We start from the raw sequence: 14853 nt of genomic DNA, 5'->3' as shown, positions 1-14853 counted from the left end.
TCTATTTGACCCAGAAATCAGCGACTTTTGATGGTTTATCCCATTGAAATTGGAAAAAGTTCTGCAGAAGAGCCCACATGCTCTTGGCAAGGTCACCGTGTAGAAGAATGTGATCAATAAATTCTTCATTCTTCAAACAAATGTTGTATCTGTTAGCGAGATAAAATTCTTTCTTTTTCAATTTGTTAGTTGTCAAAACTCCTCCATTAATAACTTTCCAACCAAAAAAACGAGATTTTTGATGGAAGTCATACTAATGAGGTTTTTCTAACCGTGTTATTGTCTTATTGATGAGGTTTTCCAAACTGATAAGTTTTGTGTAGTCTCATCTTATTAATATAAATTTCAACTTATAAACAATGAATTTCAGGTCATGACATTCAAGCATCTATCATCCTTATGTTATAATATTATTAAAAAATTTAAAGGTCAGGACATTCAACCGTCTACCATACTCAATTATTAAGTTATAAGATTATTAAAAAATTTAATAAATATTTAACTTGTAGTTTTATAATCAAATTTTTAACTTAGCAAGTTATTATTAATAACAAATATAAATTTTGTAAATAATAATGAAATTCGAACTCACAACTATTAACAAATGTTTTGTACTCTAAATATCATTAATAAATTATTTTTAAGTCAAAATATAATTTTCTAATAATTTTGAGTAATCTAAGCTTTGTGTCACACTCACATTCCTCTATAAGGATAATTGATATATAAAGGTTAATTTATCCATTTTAACCCAAATATGTATTATTTTGAAGTTTCTGAAATCTAGTGATAATATCAAGCAAATGGAATTTGCTTAATCATAGATCACTTTGTGCAAAGGACACATGTGATTGGATGTTGAAAAAATAATAATTTATTTCACAATATAAACCCCATGATTATGATTTTTAGGATTTTAGACCAAGTTTGATTTATACATTAAATGTTCTATGTGCAATTGACATATAAAACGCCATTTCATTAATAAATAAAATATAGTGAGCATGAATGATAGCTATCCTTCATATAGACCTAGGGTAGCATATTTTTTATTTTATTTTTTATTTTTCTTTTATTTTTCTTTTCTTTTTTATTTTAATAATAAAGTAATGATTATTTTTGATAAAAATTATAAAGGTATTGATATATATAAATAAAATAAAATAAAAAACTAATAATTTAAAATAAAAAATATTTTAATATTTTGAGTAATGAATTGAGTGAGGTAATTAATAAAAGTGAAATGAAATAATGTTTGATTTGTATAAAGTTTTTTAAAAACTCATATCAAACCAGACCTATAAATTAAAAATCAAAATTTGCTGACAACAACCATTATCATGTTTTTGTTCAAAAATTCAAAATAAACTTACTTAGTTTGTTTTAAATTTGATATCGTGTTATTTAACCTTATTTACTTATTATTTATTTAGTATTAGCATTGTAATCGATTTGGTTTGGTCGCTTTATCGACCGAAATGCAAATTTAAAATGACGTCGGTTTATTAAATTTTGATTAAACGATTAGAAGATTGGTTTGATTTATTGATAAATTTATTAAAATAAATTATATATATATATAAAAGAGGTGGATATAGTGAGGGTAGCATTTAAAGTTATATTTTTCAAATTGTTTTTTTTTCAACTATTAATTACAATAAATATTACTACTCATATACTATCCTAATAGGAACACTCACAATCCTTCAAAAAAAAAAAAAGGAGAGACGAGATAGTTATTTCCACATTTCAAAACGAAACACGCACTTACATTGTGTCAATAAATTGTAATTTTTAATCACTTGTTATCACGCATTTAAAAAACTTGAATCATTTCAACCGTAACATCATTTGTAATCTTTGAAAATATATATGTGTCTGTTATGGTCTACGCATCAAGGCCTCGGTCCTAAAATATTTCTGGCACCCTTTCCTCGGTCTTTTATATATATATATATATATATATATATATATATATAAATAAGATTAAGTAATATAATTCATAATCATTAGCATAATTTCTAAAATATAAACGCATTATATTAAGTTATTTTTTTTTAAACATCATATTAGAAATAAATATATTTATATTTCGTTTCATATAAAAAAATATAAAAATTCAGACATATGTTTTTCAAATTCAACAATTTTAAAATTAAAATTATTTATTATTTATTTAATATTTTTATAGCATACTAATAAGTTTTTTAATTCATGATATTCTATAACTACTCTTAATTTAAATTCTTAATTTAAATGTGTTATGAACATATAGTTAAGTTTGTCATTTTATTTAGAAACCGGTTAATCATCAATATTCTAAGACAAAACCCTAATTTTAGATTTGAATAGAACAAATATTATCGTCATAACTCCGTTAACAATAAACTTCACTCATGAACTCCGATTCTATTTACGGTGGCGATTGATCAAATCCGGCGACGATCAGAAAGTAAATCCGGCGAGAGAGAAAACGTCGAATCTTCAAGCAGCATGCCTATCTTCAATCTATTGGATCCGAATTCCAGATATAATCTCCGGCCGTAGATATTTCCGAAGAATCGGTTTCTGATCTTACAATCCTGACATTCACGTACACTTTACACTTATGAAGACACAAGACAATCCGAGCCAGTCTCAGAGAGTCGCCTACGTCGGCCTCCTAGTCCTCTTGCTTCCAATTTTCTCTCCCACACTCTTTCGTCCTTATGGTCGTGCTTGGCCTTCCTTGTTCTCGGTTTGTCTTCGCTTAATTTCGTATGCATCGTTTACTTATCACTGATTCATACTGTTAAGACTGATCCTGTTGTCTTTGATTTGTAATAATTCATTTCTCTTTCGACATAGTGATTGCAAAAGGATCTGTAATTAGAGAAGAAAATGCTTGAAAATGAGATCAGATTCACTGTCTTTGTACAATGAAATAACTAATTGATTTTCTTTAACTTGATATGAAATCTTTAAAACCCTACCAGTAATTGTAATTATAGTTAATGGGGATGCATTAGCTTTATTTGTTCAATGTTCTTTATATGCATAGAAAATTTTGATTGCAGGAATGGAATGCTCCAAAACCAATGCATTGGAGACTTATGCAGGATGCTTTACAACAGAAGACAGTAAGCAATGACTTATTTACTATTAGACATCATCGTTTACATAACAAATGCATTATGTTTGTTTTTTCCTTTTTCAGTCACAAAGACAACAAATCGAACTCTGGTCTCCCTTGCCTAACCAGGGATGGAAACCATGTCATGAGTATAAGCACATTCCAAGTTAGTCCCTCTGATTGGTTTTTTAGCATACAAGTTTAAAAAAGAGAAGTTATTCTGACAAACTCTCTGAAATGTATTCTGCAGTATTACCTGAAAAACCTCAGTCTTATATCCAAGTGTTTCTTGATGGAGGTTTGAATCAACAAAGGATGGGGGTAGGTTAGAAAGTGAATTATGCAGATAAATGTCTGATTGTTTCATACATTTATTTACTTTTCTTCTTTAAGATATGTGATGCAGTTGCCGTTGCTAAAATCCTAAACGCAACCCTGGTAATCCCATTTTTTGAGGTCAATCCTGTCTGGTTAGACAGCAGGTAACGATTTGCACTTACTTCCCAAGTTCTGGCCTATTATTAAAATCTAGGGAAGCTGATCTAAGTTTTTGTGTGGTTTTTACAGTACTTTTTCAGACATATTTGATGTAGACCACTTTATTAATGTTCTCAAGGATGAAGTTCATATAGTGAAAGAGCTACCTGATAAATATTCTTGGAGTACCAGGGAGTATTACGGGACAGGAATTCGTCCAACTAGAATTAAGACAGCTCCCGTTCATGCATCAGCCAGTTGGTACATGGAAAATGTTGTGCCCATATTGCAAAGGTAAGAGAAAATAGCTTCAACCAACAACATATGTTGGGTAATTTCAAAATTCTGTAAAGGTTTTTGTCGTTGTAATTTCTGCAATTATCAACTTAACATTGTATATGTATGTTGGGGTGTGCTAGCCTCCTTTAGAGAAAAAGCCCTGGTAAAAAAAAAATGTATGTTGGGTATCAATGAAAGGTGATTAGCATTTTAAATCGTTTTCTTTGCCTTTATTCCAGTTATGGGATTGCTGCTATAGCCCCCTTCTCTCACAGATTGGCTTTTGATAACCTACCTTCAGAAATCCAGCATCTTCGCTGTAAAGTCAATTTTCAAGCACTAGTTTTTGTTCCCAATATAAAGATGTTAGCTGAAACACTTATCAGTAGCTTGAGGAGCCCTGTCAAGGGCACAGAATCCACGAGCAAACAAGGAGTAGGAAAGTTTGTAGTGTTGCATCTTCGCTTTGATAAGGTAATAACATTCAACAGAAGTAATGGATTACTTTGGGCTGGGTTGCATTACTCATTATGGTTATTTTTCTTTTCCTTATTTTACTGATTATCTTAGGATACTTTCTTTACTACATATTTAATCCCTAATTCTTAAATGAATGGGTGTTTTGTACAAGTTTCCCTTTCAAAAAATATGAAAATGTGGTTGTGCTTGAGTAAAGTGACTAGACTGTCCTTGCAGCACCTAAATTAAGTGTCTTTGGGTCACGCATTTCTTGGACGGATGAAATAGTATATTTTCCTACCTTTCTTCTAAACCTCAAAATTGACAGGATATGGCAGCTCATTCAGCTTGTGATTTTCATGGTGGGAAAGCTGAAAGACTGGCTCTTGCAAAATATCGACAAGTGCTCTGGCAGGGAAGAGTGCTTAACTCTCAGTTCACCGATGAAGAGTTGAGAAGTCAGGGTCGTTGCCCATTGACTCCTGAAGAGATTGGACTGCTACTAATTGCCTTGGGATTCAATAATGATACCCGCCTCTATTTAGCTTCTCACAAGGTCCAATCTTAGTAGTTTATTTTTTATAGAAAAATCTTAATTTCTGTTCGATTACATTGATGAACAAAACTTTTTATCAACTTTTTTGTATGAAGAAATTTCTTGACCAAATACATTTATTTTGTTCTTTTCTTCTTTTAGGTGTACGGGGGAGAAGCAAGGCTCTCTTCGTTACGTAAATTATTCCCACTAATTGAAGACAAGAAAAGTCTCACGACTGACGAAGAACTGGCCACAGTTGAAGGAAAATCTTCTTTATTAGCTGCAGTTGACTATTATGTGGGTATGCATAGCGACATCTTCATCTCAGCCTCTCCAGGAAACATGCACAATGCCATGGTATGAAATTTTAGGATGAATTTTCCCTAACCCCCCATGAGTTCCACTATAAATCTCGGTATTTTTGTAAAAGATCGCATCCAAATCCTATTATGATTCCGAATGGCCAATCACACAGTGACACATAGTAGAATAATTATATGTTGATTTTTAGTTGTAGTAGGATTTAAGATTAGTATTTCATTCGAATTACCCTACAATATAACCCCATTTAGGAATTTGAATGTCTCTAGATCTGGATCCAAATCTATATGAGATTGATTTAATTCAAATTATTATGAAAAATGTTGATAGATATGATAAATTTATTTAAAGTGAAATGATTTGTGTGCAGCTAGGATATCGAGCATACATGAACATGAAGAGTATTAGGCCGAACATGGTTTTGTTGGGTAAGCTCTTTCTAAATAAAACCATTGAGTGGTCGGATTTTGAGAAGAGCGTGCAAGATGGGCATAAGAACAGGCAAGGGCAAACCAGATTACGAAAGGAGAAGCAGTCCATCTACACTTATCCTGTCCCCGATTGCATGTGTTCGGCTTTTCAGCTTAAAGACATATTGTTCAAGTAAGATTGACATTTTTGGTAGCTTATTCCATTCAATTTCTTCATTTTTGGTTTTGGAGAAGTCATTAGAAAATGTTATAATAAAGGTTGTGGAAGAACATCCTCTAATGGCTATGATGACTGCAAGCCTGTATATGTTTCTGTAGTTTATAATTCAGATGTTTAAAATAGAGATCTTATATGTGTCTTTGTGTGGAACAAAACAAACCCTAACTTAAACACTTGTTTGATTTGAAAGCAATGTAAAATAACGCGTTTCATTCTGTTGTCGTTGTTGCAGTTTCGTTTTTCATAAAGGGTAAACTTTCCGAGAATGAAACCTTCTTCGGTTTCGCCTACTCCACAAAAGAACCATCTATTCACCCGAAAAGAAAGGCTAATTCATTCAATTGTTACTTTTATTTTCGCTGTTATAATGTCTATACGCAAATAATATTTATAAAATAAAAAAAGACTGGTTATTTATGAAATTAGTATTGAAAGTTAAAGGACGATTCAAAAAGAAGAAAAAAAAGATTTTTCAAATGGAAAAGTTATGGGTACAATTGTTTCAAATTGAAGTAGTTATGGAAGTAGTTATGGGTACGATTGTTTCAAATTGAATCACTATGAGAATTTTTCCATTTTATTGACATTTAAAAATTTTAAATTATGTTTTTTACCTTCATATTAACTCATATTACTCTCTGTTTATATATAAAAAAAAGTATTTAGAAAATATATATTTACTAAAATATTCAAAATAATATATATATTTATTAAAAAGTAAAAACTAAAAACAAATATGAGTAATGATCGGAGAGAATTTAAGAGGGAATAAAGGCGGAATCTGATTTCCTGAAAAAATAACAATTTTTTTATTTTTTTATTTTCCTTTCCTTTATCATTTTTTTTGGCTAATAATGTGGTGACATGTCATTTCTTTCAATTCTTTCTTTTAAATTCTTTAAAAAAAATATTATATTTTAAATTATTAATTTATAAATTTAAATAAATTATTTTATAAAAAAATATAAAATTGTTTAATTATATTATATTTAAAAAAAACAAAAATAAGAGAAATAGAAAATTAAAGAAAAGATTATAATAATCTAATAATCAGTTACAAAGGTATATAGATTTATTCAAATCATTAACCAAATAATATTAAAAAACCCCTTTTATCTTTTAACTTTTGTTAATAATTAGTCTGAGGCCAAAATCGTAATTTAGCAAATAGGAGGGATATTTCATCGGGATCAGGATATTAGCAAAGCAGAGGAAGGTCAGAAAATCATATTTCGCCGCTTCAAAGTCTTCGATCCGATCTGCGATTTATCCTTTATTTTGTTTGGAGAACAGAGACGACGACGACGACGATGTCTTCGACTTTCACCGGCGATGAAACGGCGCCATTCTTTGGCTTCCTTGGCGCCGCCGCTGCCTTAGTCTTCTCATGTAATCAGATCTAATTCCTCTTTTTCCAATTATCTTTCTATACATACATACAGATCTGATCAGATCTGATCTGATGATGTTATGCCTTTCTTTCTAGGTATGGGAGCAGCATACGGAACGGCGAAGAGCGGCGTTGGAGTCGCATCGATGGGAGTGATGAGGCCTGAGCTTGTTATGAAGTCAATTGTTCCTGTTGTTATGGCTGGAGTTTTAGGTATCTATGGATTGATTATTGCTGTTATTATTAGCACTGGAATTAATCCTAAGGCTAAGCCTTATTACCTTTTCGATGGATACGCTCATTTGTCTTCTGGTCTCGCTTGTGGCCTTGCTGGCCTTGCTGCCGGTATGGCAATTGGTATCGTTGGTGATGCTGGTGTCAGGTACCTTTCGTTTAACCTAATTTATTAATCAGAGTCTGCTTTATTTGTTTGATTCCTATATTATTAGTATTGAACAAAATTGATAGTTAAAGACATTATATGTGATGGATGAAAGGTTTAATCATCCAAAACATGGAAATCAAACTATTATGCTATGAAACCTATGAATGGCAATGTGTTTAAGTGAAGAGTTTCATACATGTTAGATCGTCTAGACTAATTGTATCGTGTGGTCATATTCGGGGCCAAGACCACCAAGTATGTAGAGAACTAAGTGTGTGTGTGTTTGTAGACTATAAACGAGTTAGGAGATGGGGATGTGGCTAGATGTTATAAGATTGTCACAACCATGGATGATAAAGTAGGGTTTATCTCCTTTTAGTCTTCAAGTAAATTGCTGCGCCAATGTGTTTAAGTGTGTGTTTGTAGACTACAAACGAGTTAGGAGATGTGGATTTGGCTAGATGTTATTAGTTTGTCACAACCATGGATGATAAATTAGGTTTTATCTCCTTTTAGTCTACAATTGAATTGCTGTGCAAGTATGTTTAAGTGTGTGTTTGTAGACTATCAACGAGTTAGGAGATGGGGATTTGGCTAGATGTTATAAGTTTGTCACAATCATGGATGATAAAGTAGGTTTTATCTCCTTTTAGTCTACAATTGAATTGCTGTTTCAGATATATATGTAGCCATGAACACTGTGTTGATTGTTTCCCCCTTTCTGTAACTAAGAACTTATTGAAAAAAAAGTTCAAGGTCCTTTTTTTCTAAAAGGTCCCTTGATTGAGCATGTCTTCCTTTCTTTTCTTTCGAAGAACATTGAAAACAAGTCCTATGATCTCTTGGACTACAAATGAGAAACCCTTGATTTATACTTGCTTGCTCAATCTTTCAGACAAGTCAAATAGATCTATGAAGCAAATCGTTTAGTATATGTAACAGACATGGATGTTGATGGGTTTGATCTAATGGGTGGGACTTAGGTCATTAGTATATGATTATAGTCTCATTTCATTTATCGTATAAACCCTAGATCTGTTAATGTGCATTGATGAAATTGAAAAAGAAGGATATTCTCGATGACTATTCTTTTGTATTGAAAAATAGTCTTATGTTGTGTGTTTAATACATGACAGAGCTAACGCCCAGCAGCCGAAGCTTTTTGTTGGGATGATCCTTATTCTCATCTTTGCGGAAGCTCTTGCTCTTTATGGTCTTATTGTTGGCATCATTCTTTCTTCTCGAGCTGGACAATCTAGAGCCGAATAAGATGGGAAAATATCTTCATTGTTGTTGGAATTTTTTATGTTGCGATAATTCTATAGAACATGGGCATTATTCTGATGGGGTTGGTCGACGGGGAGTTCATTTCCGAAAGAATAAATATTTATTTCTTATTATAAGTGCTTATTTTTCTCTATAATTTATGTATGAAGTTCATCTTTTGGCCAATTCTGAACCCTACTTCTATTTATTTCTTTCAATATATATCTTGAATCAACTTATTCTTCTTTTCTCTTGTTGGTTATATTGCTTTGCTTGTTATATATGGGAATGCTATATTATTAATGACTTGTTTATTAAAATTCATTTATTTTATTGTATATTTTACATTATACATTTCAAAATACAATACTTATTTTTTTTATGACTCAAAATGGTGTTTAAAAGTTCAAAGGTGGGATTCCCTTCAAGTTAAGGATTAAAATTTGAAATTGATCATAGGTAACCGAATCGAATTGTCTGTTTGGGGCAGTTTTTCACGATTTGATTGGGAATGGGATGATATTTGTGTCATTCGTTTCGATTTCACCTTAATTCTATCCCGAATATTATAAACCAAATTAAATATATAAAATCATCCATATAATAAATTATATATTATATTTAAAAATTTGTTTATAAAATTTATTATATAAAAATATATATATTTTTAGAAAATATGGTATAAACGGTGCGCTGAGAATTCACGCTCCAAATCGCTCCATTTATATCTCTACTATTAAAATATAATATTTTAATAATAATTGAATTAATTTTGAAATAATATAATTTGTTTATTTTAAGGTAAATATTTTTTAATTTGATGACATTTTTAGTTTTTGTTATATACAATATTTTAAATAATAGACTCATGCACTTGATAGCTTATTTAAATATATATATATTTTTAATTTGAAACAAACTATATCTATTTGTAAATAATATTTAAATATTTCAAAATAATATATATATAAATATACTACAAAGTTTAAAATAACATATTACAATTATTTTATTATAAATTATTTAAATAAAGTTGTTTAGTAGGGTTTTGGAAGCTATCTCATTTGTATATTTCTAAACAAATTCTAATGTTTGTGTACATACTAGATAATATTGTAAAATAATAAGGCCACTAAATATGTTAATAAGAATAAAAATCACAACAAATAGCAATTAAACATGATTGATATAAAGGAATATAAGAAACTACATTCCATAACATAGGAGGAATATTCCTTAAAAATGTAAAGGGTGCTAATCAATAGTTTTAATCTTGCTAATCAATCGTCTCATCATTAAATAAACTCGGAAAATCGAAGGAATTCACAAAAGAAAAAATATGGACACGAAAAATACGTTAATTCTTTAATAACCTAACAGTGTTATTGTTGTTTATGTTAAGAGAATCTTTATTTGTCCGAATCTAACTATTTAAGAAAAACAAATAAAATAATAATTTATGCAAAGTTGATACAAAATAATAAATAATACAACACAACTCACAAAACCCCATTTTCACATGGTCTGATTGAGTGAGGGAGCAACAATATATTATTGATAATAATTAATTTTGGGACTAATCTAGAATGGTCTGCTAATAAAATAATAACAACATGAGCATGGATCAGATCTTGCCCCTTTTAATACATGTCGGCTATTAGGATATGTTTGTTTTTAGTTTTTACAGTTTTTTTAAACAAAAAGTTGATTATTTGAAAGTTACAAAAAATTTTAAGCTACAAAAAGGTCATTTCTTTATGCCTTCCAGAAAGACCATAGCACATGGGTGGAAAACTAAGAAAGTGCTAAGCTTTTAAGGTACATTATTTTAAATATTAAGCAAGTTCTCAATATCAAAGTTATGCTTTTTATTAATTTTATCCTAGTTAATTAAAGTATCATACTTAATTGTTTTATTATTATTATTCAGAGAATTAGTTGATTTGCACCAAAAGTTGATATTAGTAGAGCCTTGGTTCTCTCTCTATATTATTTCTTATTTTAAAGTATATAGAGATATTCATGTGTAATTTTATATGGGTTTGAAAAAAAAATCTTTATCGAATTTATTATTATTATTGAGACTAGAATGCCACTTTACTTTAACCTTATGATTCTATTCAATGAATTTCTGGTGAGAATCGAACTTATGATTTTTTATCTCTTATATCAACTATTTTCACAGACAACTTGGTGAGGGTATGCTATGGATATTCACAATCTAATATGTTTTAGTTAAGTTTTATATTAAAATAATCATTTATGAGATTTTTATTTTGAAAATAAGGAGAAATAACTTGATACCCCACAATCATATTCCTCCATTTTTATTCACTGTGTTTCTACTAACAAACAAACTTGTGACATTTTTGTCTCTTAAATCGACTATTTTCATAGACGTCAAATTAATTGGGAATATTCACCAAAGATTTAATTGTTTCCATTAAATGTGTATTATGGAAGAAATTTCATTATCAACGTAGGGTTGTAATTAGAATATCGATTATGTTATATGTTTGAAAATATCTTATGTGGCGAAATTAGTATAACTAGTAAATTGTTAGAGTAATATTTAGAATAAAAATTACTTATTCAATTCTCACATTAAAATGCCTTTATTGGAAATGAAAAATAATAACAAAGATTTATGTTAGTTTCTTACCTTAATACGATAATTATATATATTTGGGCGAAGGAATTTATATTTATATAGTATTCACCTTCTCATAATTTCTACACAAAACACCAAATATATTTTTCAAAATTATTTACCCAATACTTAAATTATATGATTATTGAACTTTTAATTTTAAATATTCATTTACTTATTTAAAATATTTAATTTAATTTTGTATTATTTATAATTTATTCTACTTAGATGTAATTTCTTATTTAAATGAGATAAGAATGAAACTCATTGTAAGATAAAATAGAATGAAACTCATTGAAGAGGAATTTGGAGCCAAACTTGTTAAACAAGTCCCTCAATGTTTCTATATATTTAAAATTAGCATTTAAGTATGTAAACGGTATATTTAGGTACATTTTCAGAAAATGCATTTTCAAACAGTTCCTACAATTTGTGCCCTAGTACGTAATGCATGACGTCACATTAATGTTTTTTTATTTCATTAACACTGCCTTTGATTGCTTTTGCTTAATTAAATAATTAGCATGTTTAGCCAATAAAAAGTAATTACACATTATTTAGCTTGTTTGGTAACAAAAATATAATTGCAACTTAATTAAAATAGTAAATTTCAAAATTTTATGGTTGTGTTTTAACAATTTTTTATTAAATGAATTATTTTCAAAAAAAATATTAAAATTATACTTATAATTTTACTCTTTAGTCGCAAAGAAAACAAATTTTAAGAATAAATTTTGTTTTTTTAATTGAATCGTAATCACATTATTTCTTTCTTTCTATATCTCATCAATTAATTGATTGATTTTAACTAAAATATTAAAATGTCATATTTTAAAAAAATATAAATTTATTTTATAATTGTATATCAATTATCAATACAGTCTTTTTTTTTTTGTACCAAAAACAAAAATACTATTTTAAAAATAAACAAATTTATTGCAATAAACTTAATACAAACAAACTCTTATTTTCAAAATTGACTTTTATAAATGTCCATTAATAATAATTATTCCTATATTAATCTTTCATCGTGATTACAATTATAATTATTGCTCCTTTCATTTTGTATGAATCGCCACCTTAGGTTTGAGTACAAATATTTAATTAAAATATTTTCTTATATTTATAGTTACACACTAATCATTATTTCACACTTATTTTCTCTTTACATCAATTATTTAAAAAAACATAAAATTTATTTTATCATTATATATTAATACCCTTCATACTTAAAAATAAAATAAAATTATTTTCTTTAAATAATCACTAATAATTAGTTTTTAAATAGCTCCACCAGAATCTCTAAACAATTCATAAAAATCATAATTATCAATTACTTCAATTAATAAAGATTTTTATCCATTTTTAAAAAATTACTATGATAGATTAAATATTAATATACATATTGATTTTATTTTAACTTAATATAATAAATTTAATTCAGACTTATACTCCTCTATTAAAATATGTTTGAATATATTTTAATAATGTAATAAATTATTACGAAAATACTTAACATTTAAAATTAAATGCTGAATCAAACACCCAAGTTATTTAAGAAATATATATAATAATAATAATAAATAAATATATTAATAGGGTTTGTGAGTTTCGCTATTATAGATAAGTATGAAACCACCATAGAGTAGTACTATTTTCTAAACTCTCTCTTCCTCCTTCTTCCGCCGCCAGCCGTCGCCGCCGCCGATCGCCGCCGCCAGCGATGAAGATTCAGTGCGACGTGTGCAATAAAGCCGCCGCAACCGTTTTCTGCGTCGCCGACGACGCCGCTCTATGCTCCGACTGCGACCGCAGCGTTCATCACGCAAACAAACTCGCCGGAAAACACCAACGTTTCTCTTTACTCAATCCTAAACAAACCCCTCTCTGCGACATCTGTCAAGTAATTTCTCAATTCTTAATTTCATCATTATTATTATTAACAAACAAATAAATAAATAAACCCTATTCTCTGTTTTTCTATATTATAGGAGAAAAGGGCTTTTTTGTTTTGTCAACAAGACAGGGCGATTCTATGCAGAGACTGTGATTTCTCTATTCATAAAGTCAATGAACATAAACAAACTCATAATCGATTTCTTCTCACCGGAACTAAACTCTCTGTCGAATCCGCCGTCTATTCATCCGCCGCCGCCGATAAATCTCCGACAACAACTGAAACCACATATCTACAGCCGAATCTCGTCACACCCACAAATTATACTACCTCGCCGGCGCCGGAAAACGGAGGAGGAATAGTAAACCTACCCATCTCTGATTATCTGATTGAAACTCTCCCCGGTTGGCATGTTGACGATTTCCTTGATTTCTCTTCTTCCCCATTTGATTTCGGCAAGGTAAAGTTACAAACTTTGCTTTGAATTTTGTAAATTAATTTGTTCCAAATTGAAATTTTTGTAATCCATTTGCAGGGTGGAGATTTGTTGATGGGCGACGGCGGCGCCGTCGCCGGCGGGAGGAATGAATGTACGGCGGCGGCGTGGTCGTCGGAGAATTTAGGGATATGGGTACCTCAGGCTTCATCTCCTCCTCTTCATCCATCTCAATATACTGTAATTCCTCAACCAAACGTGGCCTTAGGTGGTGGTGGTGGTGGTGGTGGACAAATCAACTGTGGGAGGAACATTAAAGAAAGTAAGAATTTGAGTAAATCAATGGGTAAGATTACGAAGGAGGGTAAATCAACGGTCAGGAAACGAGTAGAAGATTGGAGTTTTACTGTCCCTCAGATCAGTCCTCAATCGCTCGGTTCTAAGAGATCCAGGTTTGCTGGGTAGATTATCTGTCTTTTTAACGGTTTTCTTTTTACCCATGTTTTCTTGTCCTTTTATTTTTTTCTTTCTTAATTTTGTAAGATGTATTATATAATCTTAATTTAGTTTTTGACTTAAATTGGTTTTTATTTTTATTTTTTTGTATTTTTATCTAATTTTATTATTTTGATGAATGGAATGAATTAAAGCTAGTTATAACATAGTAACTAAAAATTGATATAAAACTTAGGGTTCTAGAATCTATTTTATCATTTTGCATTCTTGTACAAAATTTAGTTGCATATTTTAAATATGGTCTAATTACTATTTGAAGTCAAACTTAACTGTCAATTTTAATATTTTAAAGTCAATTTAAAGATTTTGTTTCTAACAAGCGTTCATCAAAATCTCTAGTGATATTATTTTTGTCACATAATTATTTAATATTATCTATTTTATTAATTTAAAAAATAATTACCTTCAAATGGCTAATACGAAAGTTAAAGTAGAAGATAGCTTAATTACAAGTTCTAACTTAGTAAAAATGCCTA

The 14853-nt window shown here is 29.5% G+C and overlaps 3 protein-coding genes across 3 annotated transcripts; all 3 read left to right on the top strand.

Annotated features, from left to right (window-relative positions):
* Window positions 1-2384: 2384 nt before the first annotated feature.
* On the top strand, window positions 2385-6051 carry LOC124911309 (O-fucosyltransferase 31-like). Its single transcript, XM_047451777.1, has 10 exons — window positions 2385-2737; window positions 3057-3119; window positions 3197-3278; window positions 3363-3433; window positions 3506-3594; window positions 3680-3883; window positions 4108-4342; window positions 4656-4883; window positions 5025-5222; window positions 5557-6051. The coding sequence occupies exons 1-10, from the start codon at window positions 2609-2611 to the stop codon at window positions 5791-5793; spliced, it is 1536 nt and encodes a 511-aa protein (XP_047307733.1). The 5' UTR covers window positions 2385-2608; the 3' UTR covers window positions 5794-6051.
* A 990-nt stretch (window positions 6052-7041) lies between these two features.
* LOC124912584 (V-type proton ATPase 16 kDa proteolipid subunit) lies at window positions 7042-9128 on the top strand. Its single transcript, XM_047453226.1, has 3 exons — window positions 7042-7226; window positions 7324-7609; window positions 8749-9128. The coding sequence occupies exons 1-3, from the start codon at window positions 7148-7150 to the stop codon at window positions 8879-8881; spliced, it is 498 nt and encodes a 165-aa protein (XP_047309182.1). The 5' UTR covers window positions 7042-7147; the 3' UTR covers window positions 8882-9128.
* Window positions 9129-13150: 4022 nt separating this feature from the next.
* Window positions 13151-14415, top strand: LOC124912393 (B-box zinc finger protein 21-like). The gene is made up of 3 exons (XM_047453007.1): window positions 13151-13431; window positions 13520-13885; window positions 13961-14415. Exons 1-3 carry the CDS (start codon window positions 13252-13254, stop codon window positions 14324-14326), a joined length of 912 nt encoding a protein of 303 aa, XP_047308963.1. The 5' UTR covers window positions 13151-13251; the 3' UTR covers window positions 14327-14415.
* The last annotated feature ends 438 nt before the right edge of the window (window positions 14416-14853 follow it).

This window comes from Impatiens glandulifera, chromosome 8 (genome assembly GCF_907164915.1).
Source record: "Impatiens glandulifera chromosome 8, dImpGla2.1, whole genome shotgun sequence".
In the NCBI taxonomy this organism is placed as follows: Eukaryota; Viridiplantae; Streptophyta; class Magnoliopsida; order Ericales; family Balsaminaceae; genus Impatiens; species Impatiens glandulifera.
Note: the sequence above shows the minus strand (reverse complement) of the source record. Positions and strands in the feature narration are given on the sequence as shown.